Source organism: Staurois parvus, unplaced genomic scaffold (genome assembly GCF_062004578.1).
Source record: "Staurois parvus isolate SC_StPar_1 unplaced genomic scaffold, SC_StPar_1.0 ptg000202l, whole genome shotgun sequence".
Taxonomy (NCBI): domain Eukaryota; kingdom Metazoa; phylum Chordata; class Amphibia; order Anura; family Ranidae; genus Staurois; species Staurois parvus.
This window is the reverse complement of record NW_028317998.1, coordinates 3,380,866-3,398,092: the sequence shown is the minus strand read 5'-3', so window position 1 is coordinate 3,398,092 and position 17,227 is coordinate 3,380,866. Positions and strand designations below refer to the sequence as shown.

The 17,227-nt window shown below is 44.5% G+C and overlaps 1 protein-coding gene across 2 annotated transcripts in view; it reads right to left on the bottom strand.

The window, feature by feature from the left end:
• LOC149461447 (synaptotagmin-like protein 2) overlaps nucleotides 1-17,227 on the bottom strand; it is a 129,242-nt gene that overhangs the window by 54,512 nt on the left and 57,503 nt on the right. For both annotated transcript variants that reach the window (XM_089678287.1, XM_089678288.1), the window contains one exon: nucleotides 10,124-10,275. In XM_089678287.1, coding sequence (XP_089534413.1) covers nucleotides 10,124-10,275 — 152 coding nt within the window. The remainder of the gene's footprint in view (nucleotides 1-10,123; nucleotides 10,276-17,227) is intronic.

Here is a 17,227-nt window from a genome sequence, read left to right as displayed (position 1 = left end):
CACACAATAATTTTGGTAGCAGAATTATTAATGTGGAATATATGCTCCTTGCTAAAGAAAATTATTTTTTTTATCAAGTTGCTTTGGGTATAGTTCCACTTTAACCACAGCAATAAATGGGCTAAATCTGAGGAACCATTAGTGAAGTTCTCTACCACAACTCTCATTCAGGTAGCCATCAAATGCACTCCTACTATGTGCCAGACAGAAGTTTTAATATGGCTGATGACTGGTTCTATATTAAAAGTATGGCCAAAGCTCATTTGGCTTTACTTCACCTGTGGATTACAAGAGTGTAGTTCATTCTGCACTCCTGTGACCCGTTTCCAGCTGACAGCAGGCTAAAGCCTGCACTTTACAAAATGAAGGTAGACATTACAGTTACAATACAATTTGGTACAAGAGGAAACAGAGGGCCCTGCTCGTTAGAGCTTACAATCTAGGAGGAAAAATATATATTAAATCCTCCAAGGGCAATAGCACTTGTTATAAGGCAGTGAGGATAAAGGCTTGTAAGCAGATTATACTTATCATGCTGTGACCAGCATTGGAGAGTCAATCCACCAATTCAGAAGTCATGGAGAATAGATGAGCCACGCTGACCAGTTTCACCAGATTGCCTGGCTGCCTCAAAGGTCGGCCTGTGTTTGTTTGGCATGTCCACAGCTTTGACCCTTAAAATGGCCGCTGGGTGCTTAACCCAAATGCACATGGTGTAATGATGTCACATGCATGCACACTACGTCATGACATCACGCTCTCATGCGTGGTAACGTCACATGCATGTGTAATTACTACAACAGTGTTAAAATTATGTATATTGGTCAACTTGCCAAGTGCTTACTCTACAGAAAAAATATGTCCCATGGACGTCTCCTAATGGGGATTTAATATACCAACGATGCAACCCTTTGTCCCTGGCAAGTTTAGCGGTAAAGGGTCCACCTGAGGACATGCCAACAAAAAAATTAAAACCATAAACAAAAGAGACTGAACTGATTACCCTGGCCACTGGATAAAAATATATAATGCTATATTCAAGTAAACAAATATAATATTAATGAAAAGAAAAAAAAACAAAACATTAAAAAGGTCATGGATAACCCACTTACTGAATAAAGAGAAGAAAAAAAACAAAAAAACGAAAATAAAATACTCCACCTGGCCTCACGTTGGAGTACCATTTTGTCAAATCCCCCCATAACCCCACCCCCCCTTGGTGTTGTGATGGACTACTTCTAGTACCCAATATTTTACAGAACCAGGGTCACTATTGTGCTTGAAGTACACGTCTGGCCAATGAAAAATTGAGATGTGGAGATTTCATATAAATGGTCCTGGAACCTTTTTCCAACTAGTTTGAATGGTCTTGGGATTCAAGTCAGGTGATTGGCTTGGCCGTTCTAGCAGATTTATTTTCTTTCTTTGAAACCAATTAAGTTTCCTTGGTTTTGTGTTTGGCATCACTGTCTTGCTGAAATGTCCACGCTCATTTCATTTTCATCATCCTGGTAGATGGCAGCAGATTTTTATCAAGAATTTCTTAGTACATTTTTCAATTAATTGTTCCTTCAACAATATGAAGTTTGCCAGTACCGTATGCTGAAAAACAGCCCTGCACCATGATGTTTCCACCTCCAAACTTCACTGTTGGTATGTTGTTTTTGGGGTGATGTGCAGTGCAACTTGACCTCCCAACATGGTGAGTTTTATGGCATCAAAAGAGTTAAATTTTGGTCTCATCTGACCAGACTATATTCTCCTTGTATTTCACAGGCTTGTCTAAATGTTGTGCAGCAAACTTTAAACAAGCTTCAACATGCTTTTCCTTCAGCAATGGAGTCTTCCATGGTGAGCGTGCATACAGGCCATTGCGAGTGAGTGCATTACTGATTGTTATCTTAAAACAATTGTAGCTGCCAATTCCTTGGCTCTTGGACAACTCTTCTGATAATTCTTTTCACTCCTCTGTCAGAAATCTTGCAAGGAGCACCTGGCCGTAGCTGGTTTATGGTGAATTGATGTTCTTTCTACTTCTGGATTATGGCTCCAACAGGGCTCACTGGAACATGCAGAAGTTTAGAAATCCTTCTATAACCAATGCCATTAGTATGTTTTGGAACAATAAGGTTGCAAAGGTATTGAAGAGCTCTTTGCTTTTACCAATCATGAGATGTTTCTTGTGTGACACCTTGGTAATGAGACACCTTTTTATAGGTCATCAGTTGAGACTGAACCGGTGGATATTAATTTGCACTGACAAGGGGCAGGATTGCGTTCTAATTATTGATAGGATTTCAGCTGGTGTCTTGGCTTTCCATACCTTTTTGCACCTCTCATTCTTCATGTGTTCAATATTTTAACCCTGTGTCATTACATTTTATTACACATAACTTAATTTCTGAATATATTTGTTTGTTTTATTTGTATGTATGGATTGCATGGGTTGTTACTGACATGTGAGGGAAATTTCATGTTAATAGCACCTTAAGAAATATATTTACTGAGAAAAATGGTGACGTGTTCAATACTTATTTTACCTGCTGTATCTGCACCAAGGGACTAATGAAAAAGTGTGCAAAAGAGACAACTTGAATACAGAGCAGGTCCAGGCTGGGAAAGGATTGCGACCATACGGTCGGGATCGACTCCAGAGTCTGGAGTGGCACGTGGCACTGGCTCAGCCTCTCAGCGCACTGCCGAGAGCATGAGCCAGCCACTCCCGCCCCCTCCACAGCCCAGTGCTCCAGTGAGCGCGGTGGGGGAGGGGGAAGAGCAGACAACAGTGACTGACAGCCACCACTCTCTGCTCACAGTGGTAGTCAGAAGGACTGGGATAAAAAAAATAGACCTGGGCATTTTAGACTGAGCAGCCAATTTTTACAGGGACTGGGAAGAGGGGGCATGCTTGTACGATGGCTGGTGTTCACAGGAACATTTGGAGACAGGATATTCACTGAGTTGTTTCTCTGTAAGTGAAAGGGGCACTATATGTAATGATTACAGTACCCCTTTTTAATGCAGTCCCCATTATAACACAGTGCCCCTTGTAATCATGCCCCCCCTTTTCCTCTCGAATCACAGTGCTCCCATCTATGACACCTAGCTTCAGAAGTCCAGACTTACAAATTAGTTGGCAGATGACTTCATATTTATGACAGCAACACGAATTCAAGTCCACTACTCATGAGTTGGTTTAGGAGGGGGGGGGGCGATCGAGACAGAACAGAGCCTGCTCTTACCCCCTCCCCTTCGTGTGTGTATGTATGTATGTATGTATGTATGTATGTATGTATATCTGTCCAGCTCCTCCCGCCCCCTTCTCTGCTAATAGGATGATCAGGTGTAGAATGAAGGTGGAGGTCGGGGATGGTCTCTACCCCTGGTGCAGGAGGTGGTGAGGGATGGTCTCTAACCCGATGCAGGAGGTGGTCGGGGGTGGTCTCTACCCCGATGCAGGAGGTGGTCGGGATGGTCTCTACCCCGATGCAGGAGGTGGTCGGGGATGGTCTCTACCCCGATGCAGGAGGTGGTCGGGGATGGTCTCTACCCCGATGCAGGAGGTGGTCGGGGATGGTCTCTACCCCGATGCAGGAGGTGGTCGGAGATGGTCTCTACCCCGATGCAGGAGGTGGTCGGGGATGGTCTCTACCCCGATGCAGGAGGTGGTCGGGGATGGTCTCTACCCCGATGCAGGAGGTGGTCGGGGATGGTCTCTACCCCGATGCAGGAGGTGGTCGGGGATGGTCTCTACCCCGATGCAGGAGGTGGTCGGGGATGGTCTCTACCCCGATGCAGGAGGTGGTCGGGGATGGTCTCTACCACTGATGAAGGAGGTGGTCGGGGATGGTCTCTACCACTGATGAAGGAGGTGGTCGGGGATGGTCTCTACCACTGATGAAGGAGGTGGTCGGGGATGGTCTCTACCACTGATGAAGGAGGTGGTCGGGGATGGTCTCTACCACTGATGAAGGAGGTGGTCGGGGATGGTCTCTACCACTGATGAAGGAGGTGGTCGGGGATGGTCTCTACCACTGATGAAGGAGGTGGTCGGGGATGGTCTCTACCACTGATGAAGGAGGTGGTCGGGGATGGTCTCTACCACTGATGAAGGAGGTGGTCGGGGATGGTCTCTACCACTGATGAAGGAGGTGGTCGGGGATGCCTCCCTCCCTCCCTGATGAAGGAGGTGGTCGGGGATGCCTCCCTCCCTCCCTGATGAAGGAGGTGGTCGGGGATGCCTCCCTCCCTCCCTGATGAAGGAGGTGGTCGGGGATGCCTCCCTCCCTCCCTGATGAAGGAGGTGGTCGGGGATGCCTCCCTCCCTCCCTGATGAAGGAGGTGGTCGGGGATGCCTCCCTCCCTGATGAAGGAGGTGGTCGGGGATGCCTCCCTCCCTGATGAAGGAGGTGGTCGGGGATGCCTCTACCCCTGATGAAGGAGGTGGTCGGGGATGTCTATACCCCTGATGAAGGAGATCGGAGATGTCTATACCCCTGAAGGAGGTGGTCGGGGATGTCTATACCCCTGATGAAGGAGATCGGAGATGTCTATACCCCTGAAGGAGGTGGTCGGAGATGTCTATACCCCGATGAAGGAGGTGGTCGGAGATGTCTATACCCCTGATGAAGGAGGTGGTCGGAGATGTCTATACCCCTGATGAAGGAGGTGGTCAGAGATGTCTATACCCCTGATGAAGGAGGTGGTCGGAGATGTCTATACCCCTGATGAAGGAGGTGGTCGGAGATGTCTATACCCCTGATGAAGGAGGTGGTCGGAGATGTCTATACCCCTGATGAAGGAGGTGGTCGGAGATGTCTATACCCCTGATGAAGGAGGTGGTCGGAGATGTCTATACCCCTGATGAAGGAGGTGGTCGGAGATGTCTATACCCCTGATGAAGGAGGTGGTCGGAGATGTCTATACCCCTGATGAAGGAGGTGGTCGGAGATATCTATACCCCTGATGAAGGAGGTGGTCGGAGATGTCTATACCCCTGATGAAGGAGGTGGTCGGAGATGTCTATACCCCTGATGAAGGAGGTGGTCGGAGATGTCTATACCCCTGATGAAGGAGGTGGTCGGAGATGTCTATACCCCTGATGAAGGAGGTGGTCGGAGATGTCTATACCCCTGATGAAGGAGGTGGTCGGAGATGTCTATACCCCTGATGAAGGAGGTGGTCGGAGATGTCTATACCCCTGATGAAGGAGGTGGTCGGAGATGTCTATACCCCTGATGAAGGAGGTGGTCGGAGATGTCTATACCCCCGATGAAGGAGGTGGTCGGAGATGTCTATACCCCCGATGAAGGAGGTGGTCGGAGATGTCTATACCCCCGATGAAGGAGGTGGTCGGAGATGTCTATACCCCCGATGAAGGAGGTGGTCTGAGATGTCTATACCCCCGATGAAGGAGGTGGTCGGAGATGTCTATACCCCCGATGAAGGAGGTGGTCGGAGATGTCTATACCCCTGATGAAGGAGGTGGTCTGAGATGTCTATACCCCCGATGAAGGAGGTGGTCTGAGATGTCTATACCCCTGATGAAGGAGGTGGTCGGAGATGTCTATACCCCTGATGAAGGAGGTGGTCGGAGATGTCTATAACCCTGATGAAGGAGGTGGTCGGAGATGTCTATATTCGTAATGAAGGATCAAGCATCTCAGGAAGAACTGATGACAGTGTTGTCTTCCACATCAGACCACTGAGGTGAGCCTAGTATGGTGCCCTGACATCAAACAATACACAATGTGAAAACATTGAACACACAAACACTTACACACACACTGTACACACACACATACATACTGCTGTGCTCACACCTGGAGGAGAAGATCCATCACATGCCCATTGCTCACTGACTGCCAATGAAAGATGCCTGCTCCTATCCCACCTCTATTAGTTGTGTGGGATACATGAGACAGCCACTGGCCTCCTCTTCTCTATCCAGGACACAGAGAGCCTATAATCAACTAGCTCTTGCCAGAGGTGCCAATGGCCATTGGAAGGGATGGATGTCAATCTGGTGTTCCAGGTGGTGTGGCCACACCCACCCTGCCTGCTAGTCCCAAATGACATCGTTGGTGGGGCGGGAGAGCCGGCACAGGCATGGATGAATATCAGGAGGTGAGCAGCAACCGCGGTTGTCGCTTACCTCCTGCTGTGCGACTCATCAACAGGCCATGGCTCTGACCCACCAGGCAAACGCCCGGTGTGCTCTATGGCCAATCCGGGCCTGATGGTGAGAACTCAGTGATCAGTGGTCATGTGATCACTGAGTTCTCACCCTTAGAGCCGGTGGGGGACCGATGCTTTAGCCACCTTGGTAAGCATGATATTTTAAAATGTATCCCATACTTCTTTTTTCATGGTAAATCTAAATGTGATTGTACAGTCAGAGTGAAAGGTGTGTGGTGAGCTTTAGCTCTAAAGCTTTCTTTCAGCTTTATTCATTCTATTTGATTTCTGATTTTTTATTATGGTTCGGGTTGGATTTACTATTGTAAAAACTGCACATGACGTAGTATATTTAAATATACCCTACAGAAGTTAGATAGCATCATCATATACACAATATTGCCAAAAGTATTGGGACACCCCTCCAAATCATTGGATTCAGGTGTTCCAATTACCTCCATGGCCACAGGTGTATAAAATCACGGTCACAAAATTACAGGAAATAAATCCACGGTCAGCTGTTAGTGGTATTATAACAAAGTGCAAGGAACTGGGAACAACAGCAACTCAGCCATGAAGTGGTAGGCCATGTAAAATGACAGAGCAGGGCGAGTGCATGCTGAAGGGAACAGTGCGCAAAAGTCGCCAACTGTCTGCAAAGTCAATAGCGAAAGACCTCCAAACTTCGTGTGGCCTTCAGATTAGTACAGTGCATAAAGAGCTTCATGGAATGGGTTTCCATGGCCGAGCAGCTTCATCCAAGCCTTACATCACCAAGTGCAAGGCAACGCATCGAATGCAGTGGTGTAAAGCACGCCACCACTGGACTCTAGAGCAGTGGAGATGTGTTTTCTGGAGGGACGAATCACGCTTCTCTGTCTGGAAATCCAATGGACATGTGTCAAGGTCCTACCTTTCCTCAGAGATTGTGTTGCTCCATGTGCTGGTATCCATCTTAAGTTCCTGCAAAGCATGGTGGGAGCCTTTATGCTTTCAGGCCTCTGCGGCTCCTCCTCCAGAGGGGTGTGGCTGATCACATTTAAGCCTGCTGTCTGCAGTTGCTCTTTGCATTCGTGTCCTGTATGTTCCTTTGCAGCAAGCTCTTGTTCTGTTCTCGTTGCTCTCCTGGTAACCGACTCGGCTTGGACAAGACTATTCTCTGCTTAATCCCATTACCTGACCTCCCGTTGCTGAACCCGGCCCATGACCTGAGTATTCTTGTTTACCGTCTTGTACTGTTTGCTCCGTTGTTATCGACCCGGCCTGTCCGACCACGCTATACGTTTTCTATCTGGCTCCCACCAGCTGTACGCCATTGGCGGCAGTCGTTACTGCAGCTGGGGTTACTCGGGGGCCGCGACCTGGTCTCACGCTGCGTCAAGTCCATCCCCACCATCAGGGGCCCTGGTGAAGGGCAGGCTGGGGCTTAGACTCCGCGCCCTGAGGGACCCTGGTCTGTGAGTAGTGGCTGTCGCCAGTCACTTCGTGACACTACCATTAGGCCTGCCTGCCCTTTTCACTGCTCCTGCCCTGACATTATGTTTGGGTTCAGTGGTGGCCAGGACAAAAAGGTACTTGCCTCACTGCATTGTGCCAAGTGTAAAGTTTGGTGGAGGCAAGCCAGGCCTTCTCGTCCAACATCAGTGCCTGACCTCACAAATGCGCTTCTGGAAGAATGGTCAAACATTCCCATAGACACACTGCTAAACCTTGTGGACAGCCTTCCCAGAAGGGTTGAAGCTGTTATCGCTGCAAAGGGTGGGCCAAGTCAATATTGAACCTTACGGACTAAGATTGGGGTGCTAGTAAAGTTCAGATCAGATAAAATACAGTAGACTGAGTGTTATGGGTGCTTTTGATTACAATGCACATCAGGATCATTCCTGTCTTTTTGATAATTTCTTTATTCACACAATGAGAATCAACAAGGATAATAGTACAGATCGGCAAATCATTTACAGATTCAGATATACAGTATATTAAACTGTTAAATAATTAAGAACAATTTATGTAGCCTGTTTGTACATGGCTGCAAATAAAACTCAGCTGTGTTACGCCAGCATCATAACTTGTGAACTCGTGGATTTTAAAGTGATAAACCCAAACCAAAAATGTTATATACTGCAGCCTACTAATAATTAGATGTGGTGGCTGCATTCATTTCTTTTTTTAAGCCTCTCCCTCCTGTTTTCAACCAGCAGTCTGGCTAGTAACCTGTATTAAGAGTTCCCTCACTCTGGAAGGAGCACAGCAGGCCTCTCTGGACAGCAGCATTGTCAGTCAGGGGAGTAGCAGATGTACTAACAGATTTAAATACAAAAATTGAAGCCAAACTCCAGCTAACACTTTATAAGCATTTACAGCAAACTTTTTTTTCCTTTTGGGATAACAGTTTTTACATAAATAAAACTAGTCATTGTAAGCCAGTGTTGAATGGTTTGTCTCATCCCTGTAACGGACACATTTGCAAGAGAGCTTGTTCTTTTGAAAAACAGACATACTGGCCGGGTCACTAAATGAAAATAGAAGAAATGAACCCTAAAAAAGAAAAACTAATGCAGCCATCACATCTAAGAATTGGTAAGCTGTGATATAATAAATGTTTGCCCTTGTGTTTAATACCACTTTAAAGTGTGCATAATATCATCATTAATATGTATGTTATAAAAAAAAAAAAAAAAAAGAATGTGTTTCTGGTAGATATAGGTCAGGGGTGGGCAAACTTTTTGACTTGAGGGCCGCAATGGGTTCATATATTGGACCCGGGGGCCGGACCAAGAGTAGATGAATGATGTGTATGTGTCATCCATAGTAAGTATAGTAATATTCCCCCATAGTAAGCATAGTAATTAATCCCCCATATAGTAATTCATCCCCCATAGTAATTCGTCCCCCATATAGTAATTCATCCCCCATAGTAATTCATCCCCCATATAGTAATTCATCCCCCATATAGTAATTCATCCCCCATATAGTAATTCATCCCCCATATAGTAATTCATCCCCCATAGTAATTCATCCCCCATATAGTAATTCATCCCCCATATAGTAATTCATCCTCCATAGTAATTCATCCCCCATATAGTAATTCATCCCCCATATAGTAATTCATCCCCCCTATAGTAATTCATCCCCCATATTAAGTTCCCAAGTCCCCCCTGTGTCAATTCACTTACCATTGCTCCGCGCGTTCCTCTCGCCGTGTTCCCGCGCCGTTCCGGTGTAGCATGAAAATCTGTCTCCTATGAGGATCTGTCCCCCTCGACGTATCTGCGCATGTGCCAGTTTCAGGCATTAGCAGCCAATCGGCGATCTCCGGCACATGCGCAGATATGTCGAGGGGGACAGATCCTCATAGGAGACAGATTTTCATGCTACACCGGTCTTTAGGGCGGACTGTGAGAGGAGCCTAGCGGGAGCCTAGCTCCGCGGGCCGGATTAAAAGGTCCGCCGAGCCGTATACGGCCCGCGGGCCGTAGTTTGCCCATTGCTGATATAGGTAAATCCAGAACATTTTAGTTGTAGTAGCACAGTTTAAAATACTGCCATGCAGAAAAATCCACACCCCTGTGGTTAATCACCAAATACTAAATCCAATTATGATGGTCAAATGTGGTATATATGAGAAACAAACGTATGTCCTTACTGTGATATCTTAGTCTGAAACATCAAAATACCAGCAAATGTGATATCAGTGATTAATATAAGAAATAAAACTTCTGTAGTTTTTAGGTCAAAATAGTGACAGTCATGTTTATTTTTTCTTTTAGAACCTGTTTTTACGAGTGTTTGAGCTGCCTTTTAACAGTTTTTTTTGCATCCACATTGACTTGGGTGGGGGGAAAAAAGGTAAGAAATACACCTGTACACAAGCCCTTAAAATGATACTAAGTACACAGAGACCATGTTACTCCATTAGCATTGTAAATAGGTAAAAGGAACTTACTCTGAGGTTGATTCTTCTTCTTTCTTATTGATGCCCTAAGTAGATCTGAGCCTTGTAGATCCTCTTGGAATCGGTGAGACTTGACGTCATGAAACCATTCTCCGGTTACAAACTTTTTCTTCTTTTCATCCTTGATTGACCCCTGAACACGTCTGAAAAGTGAATTATCCATCAGTGCCCATCACAACACTTTCATTTTATCTCATTTCAGATCCACATATGCACAATTACATGTTTAGGTTTACGGTCTTGCTAGATGTCCCAGCAGCATCTCAGCTCCAGTTCATAGACTTTGACCTAAAGTTCTCCTGCAAAGACTGATAGGGTTTTCAATAATAGCAAGGTGCCATGGCCCTGTTGCAGTAAAACATCCCCCAGTTCACGACACTATCACCACCATACCTGGCTTTTTGTAGCTTCCTACTGTAGAATGCTTTTTTTCTTTTTTTTTGTAGCATATATACTGTATATGTTTACATTAAAAAGATTTTAGATTATAAATCCACAGATCATTTTTTCTTACATGATTAGAAACACTCCAGCCATGTGTACGTATATATGCAGGAGCTGCACTGCTGTAATAGTTATGGTGGCAGCAAAAGGTTTAATGACCCAGTTTGGATATGTACACATTTTAATGGTAGCAGCTTCTTTAAAGGGATAGTCAGCATTACCATTAAAGTACCATTAATGTACACGCTAAGAATGAACTTTTTTTATTTTCTTACTTTTGGTCTGTGAATATACCAGTAGAAGCAAATATTTATATTTTTGATAAGTGCATATACTATATACAGTATATAATTTAAAAAAGACAACCGTTATTATATACTGTAAAAAAAACAAAAAAAGTGCTCTACCTGTATCAAATATGATATAAATTAATTTGGGGAAAATGTTGCATGACACAGTATATGTAAAGCTATCACAGAACTGAAACACAGACTGGCAATGAAGAGTTATTAAAGGCTAGAACTCAAGTTTTTAAAGGGATAAAACCTAGGTGTGTGTGTGTGTGTGCGTGCGTGCGTGTACGTACGTACGTACATACATACATACATACACCCTTTGCAGCTATAACAGCTTCAACTCTCCTGGGAAAGCTGTCCACAAGGTTTAGAAATGTGTCTATGGGAATGTTTGACCATTCTTCCAGAAGCACATTTGTGAGGTCAGCCACTGATGTCGGACGAGGAGGCCTGGCATTATCGTGCACCAGCGTAGGGTCTGACAATGGGTCCAAGAAATTTCATCCCGATACCTAATGGCAGCCAGGGTGCCATTATCTAGCCTGTAGAGGTCTGTGTGTCCCTCCATGGATATGCCTCCCATCACTGACTCACCACCGATACGGTCATGCTGAACGATGTTACAGGCAGCATAACGTTCTGCACGCCTTCTCGAGACCCTTTCTAGTCTGACACGTGCTCAGGGTGAACCTGCTCTCATCTGTGAAAAGCACAGGGTGCCAGTGGTGGACCTGCCAATTCTGGTGTTCAATGTCAAATGCCAATCGAGCACTATGGTGCCGGGCAGAGAGCACAGGGCCCACTAGAGGACGTTGAGCCCTCAAGCCACCCTCATGAAGTTGTTTCTGATTGTTTGCTCAGAGAAATTCACACCAGTGGCCTGCTGGAGGTCATTTTGTAGGGCTCTAGCAGTACTCATCCTCTTCCTCCTTGCACAATGGAGCAGATACCAGTCCTGCTGATAGGTTAAGGACCTTCTACGACCATGTCAACCTTTCCTATTATTATTATTATACAGTATTTATAAAGCCAATAGTTCGCTCAGCGCTGAACATTACAAAGGGAAACAGAACATGCGACAGTACAATAACAATACAATGTGATACACGAGGGGTTTGAGGGCCCTACTCTTTCGAGCTTTCGAGGAAGAGTAACTACCTGTCTCTTGGAATCTCTGCCATGCTGAGACTGTGCTGGGAGACACAGCAAACCTTCTGGCCATGGCACGTATTGATGTGCCATCCTAGAGGAGTTGGACTGCCTGTGCAACCTCTGTAAGGTCCAGGTATCACCAGGAGTTTAACTGACTTGATGCTATACTCTGATTGAAAAGTGTGTTGAAAAAAGTGAATAAAGCTCATAATCCTTCTAATAGCTTTTATTTCCATACACACAAATTCATTGGGAACACTACACATTCTATTCCAAATCAAAACATGAAGAAAAATATATCAAATTTGTGTTGTTCCTCTAAAAAAAAATATAAGAAAAGTGAATATTAGACTGTTCAAAAAAATAGCAGTGTTTGTATTCTTCTTTACAAACTCAAACATTCACTATATAAACTGAAAAATGTTTGAAGATTTTGCTTTCCTTTGAATCACTTAATGAATATTTAGTTGTATAAGCACTGTTTCTGAGAACTGCTGTACATCTGTGTTGCATGGAGTCAACCAACTTCTGGCACCTGTGAACAGGAATTCCAGCCCAAGATGATTGGACTACATTCCACAGTTCTTCTCTATTTCTTGGTTTTGCCTCGGAAACTGCATTTTTGATGTCACCCCACAAGTTTTCTATTGGATTAAGATCCGGGGATTGGGCTGGCCACTCCATAACGTCAATCTTGTTCGTCTAGAACCAAGATGTTGCACATTTACTGGTGTGTTTGGGGTCGTTGTCTTGTCGGAACCCCCATTTCAAAGGCATTTCCTCTCAGCATAAGGTAGCATGACCTCTTCAAGTATTCTGACGTATTCAAACTGATCCATGATCCCTGGTATGCGATAAATAGGCCCAACACTGTAGTATGAGAAACATCCCCTTATCATGATGCTTGCGCAACCATGCTTCACTGTCTTCACAGTGTACTGTGGCTTGAATTCAGTGTTTGGGGGTCATCTGATAAACTGTCTCCGGCCACTAGACCCAAAAAGAACAATCTTACTTTCATCAGTCCACAAAACGTTGCGCCATTTCTCTTTAGGCCAGTCAATGTGCTCTTTGGCAAATTGTAACCTCTTCAGCATGTCTTTTTTTCAACAGTGGGACTTTGCAGGGGCTTCTTGCAGATAGCTTGGCTTCACATAGGCGTCTTCTAATGGTAACAGTATGCACAGGTAAATTTAGACCTTCTTTGATCTTCCTGGAGCTGAATGTTGGCTGAGTCCTTGCCATTTTGGCTATTCTTCTATCCATTCGAATGGTAGTTTTTCGCTTTCTTCCACGTCTTTCAGGTTTTGGTTGCCATTTTAAAGCATTTGTGATCATTTTAGCTGAGCAGCCTATCATTTTCTGCACTTCTTTATATGTTTTCCCCTCTCCAATCAACTTTTTAATCAAGGTATGCTGTTCTTCTGAACAATGTCTGGAACGACCCATTTTCCTCAGAATTTCAGAGAGAAATGCACTGTAACCAGCATGTACAACATTTGCTGCCTTCCTTCCTTAAATAAGGGCAATAATTGCCACCTGTTTTTCAAAGAATGAATGACCTCACTAATAGAACTCCACACTGCTATTATTTTGAACATGTCCCTTTCAATTAGTGATTGAATTACACAGAATCAGCAGCATGCATGTCATGACTGTTGGGTCTGTTGGATTCCTATTACTCTACTACACCTGCCAGTAAATTATTTGCCATGTAGAAATATAATTTCTATCAAAAACAGTGATTGATCAGGTTAGTGATGTCTGACTGCTATTATTTTGAACACAACTGTGTATGTCTGTGTGTGTGTGTATATATATATATATATTTTTTTTTTTTTTTTTCAAAATATTTTTTATTGAAAAGATTTTTAACATCAGTATAAACATATAACCATTAGAGTAGAAAGGTACACATATGTTGATTGAAAACATGTAAAGAAGATGAAGATGTTGCAAGTCCCCACCATGTGGCCGGGGAACTGAATATCGTAGTCAAAATTACATGAGAGGTATGCTCATTAATATGTGAACCATGTTGGAGTAACAGGATCTTAAAGGTGGATATAGATTGGAATATAAATTTAAACAGGGATTGGAAAGAAATAGGGAAAGGGGGGAGGAGAGGGATTAGGCACCGTTATCTTTATCTTAGAAGTATGTATCCTATAAAAAAAATTGAAATTAGTAATCAATTAATTGAACAGTTGGGATGGTTTAGCCATCGAGACCAGTGTAGCGTAAATTTGTGGTACATAGAGTTTCGAATGGCCGTTCTTCGCTCCATCTCGCACTGCAGGTTGAGGTCATTCACCAGACGTGAGAGCAGAGGAGAGGATGTGGATCGCCAGAGTTTGGTGATGTTGATCTTTGCCGCCGCTAGGATGTGTAAGATAATGATGCGTGAGTTTGAGGGGAATTTATCTATAGTTATATGAAGGAGGGCCAGGGCAGGGTCTGGAGTCACAGGTGTGTCTGTGATTGAAGAGATCAATTGGAAGACTTTATTCCAGTAAGATTTGAGAGATTTGCATGACCAAAGCACATGGAAGAGGGAGCCAGTTTCTCCACAATGTCTCCAGCACGCCTGGGATTGTTGAGGGTAATAGAGAGATAATTTAGTGGGGGTAAGATACCATTGGTGGAGGATTTTCATGTATGATTCCCAATGGGCACTACATTTCGACGCTTTATAAGTAATGTTGAACGTCGTTTCCCAGGGGTGTGGGCTTATCGAGAGTGTTAAGGTCTTTTCCCAATTAGTCAAGGATGAAGTAGAAGTTGTGAATTGCGCTATGGTTAGAAGTGTATAAAAAGTAGATATTCCTTTCTTCGGATATATGGTCCTATTCAGGAAGTGATGTGCAGTAGCTGGGATTTTTATTTTAAGTGGTATGTTTGTTTTGTGAAGTGAATGGATTATTCGCATATAGGTGAATTGGTCTTTATCAGGAAGACAAAATTTCTTCTGGAGAGTCTGAAATGTATCTGGGTTGTGGGTGCTAAAAAGGTCTTGGATATGATATATACCAAGCACTTTCCAAGAGGCCAGGTTTAGATGCGGGGATACAAAATGTAAGGATGAAAGCGGTGTAAGAATTCGAAGATTATCCTTATTGGAGCAAGTATAAGTTAAGAAGTCATGCCAAGCCGTCAGGGAAGCTTGCACGCATGGGTGTGTATGTAGAGGTTTATTCCAGGCCGCACGAGGCACAAATAAGGCATCTGTTAGTGAACTTGGTGTGTGCATAGATGTCTCCATGACTGTCCAAGTTTTATCCGGGGACGGTTCCACCAGAAGAAGAGCTGGTCTAATAGAACGGCTTGATAGTACGATTTTATATGCGGGAGACCTGCTCCCCCTCTGGCAGGTGGACGTATTAAGAGGTTTGTAGTGCATCTAGGGCAGCAATGGGCAAACTACGGCCCGCGGGCCATATACGGCCCGGCGGACCGTTTAATCCGGCCCGCGGAGCTAGGCTCCCGCTAGGCTCCTCTCACAGTCCGCCCTGAAGACCGGTGTAGCATGAAAATCTGTCTCCTATGAGGATCTGTCCCCCTCGACGTATCTGCGCATGTGCCGGAGATCGCCGATCGGCTGCTAATGCCTGAAACTGGCACATGCGCAGATACGTCGAGGGGGACAGATCCTCATAGGAGACAGATTTTCATGCTACACCGGAACGGCGCGGGAAGACGAGAGGAACGCGCGGAGCAAAGGTAAGTGAATTGACACAGGGGGGACTTGGGGACTTAATATGGGGGATGAATTACTATAGGGGGGATGAATTACTATAGGGGGGATGAATTACTATAGGGGGGATGAATTACTATAGGGGGGATGAATTACTATAGGGGGGATGAATTACTATAGGGGGGATGAATTACTATAGGGGGGATGAATTACTATATGGGGGATGAATTACTATATGGGGGATGAATTACTATAGGGCGGATGAATTACTATAGGGCGGATGAATTACTATATGGGGGATGAATTACTATATGGGGGATGAATTACTATGGGGGATGAATTACTATATGGGGGATGAATTACTATGGGGGATGAATTACTATGGCGGATGAATTACTATATGGGGGATGAATTACTATATGGGGGATGAATTACTATATGGGGGATGAATTACTATGGGGGATGAATTACTATATGGGGGATGAATTACTATGGGGGATGAATTACTATATGGGGGATTAATTACTATGCTTACTATGGGGGAATATTACTATACTTACTATGGATGACACATACACATCATTCATCTACTCTTGGTCCGGCCCCCGGGTCCAATATATGAACCCATTGCGGCCCTCAAGTCAAAAAGTTTGCCCACCCCTGATCTAGGGCGTTTGGAATTCCATAAGAAATTGTTTAGGATTTTTTGAAGTTTGGAGAAAAAGGTGGAGGGGGCTGGAATAGGAAGCGTGCGGAAAATATAAAGTATTTTGGGCAATATGCACATTTTTATAGTTGCTATTCTGCCTAGTGTAGAAAGGGTATTTGTGCGGAAGCTTCTGAGCTCTTGTGGGATTGTGTCAAGTAATGGTTTGAAGTTAGCTGTATAGAGTTGGCCTGTTTTGGCAGTCAGTTTGATCCCCAAATAGGGTATGTTATATTTTTCCCATTTGAAAGGAAACCGTTTAGTAAGTAGTTTATGGGTTGCAACGGGAGTATAGAGGTTTAGGATGGAAGACTTGGGTTCATTGAGTTTGTAGTACGATACTGCTGTGTAGGCATGGATATGGGTGCGAATTGTTGTAAGCGATTTGATAGGGTTTGTAATCATTAGAATAATGTCATCCGCAAAGAGACTAATTTTATGTTCGCACTTAAGAAAATTAACTCCTGTGAAATTTGGATCGTGTCTGAGATTAGACGCTAGCGGTTCGATAAGTAACGCAAAAATTATGGGCGAAAGAGGGCATCCTTGTCTAGTGCCATTGGATATTGGGAAAGGTTGTGAGAGCGTGCCGTTTGTAAGTACCCTAGCAGAAGGTTTGGAGTATAGGGAGAGAATCGCTGACAGCATCCAGTCTGTTATTCCGTATTTCTGGAGTGTGTGTCATAAATTGCCAATGGATTCGGTCAAATGCTTTTTCCGCGTCAAGTGAAAGTAGGAGTGAGGGTTGAGTATCAGATTCAAGGTGGTGCAGTAGTGATATAATTTGTCGGGTCGCGTCTGGG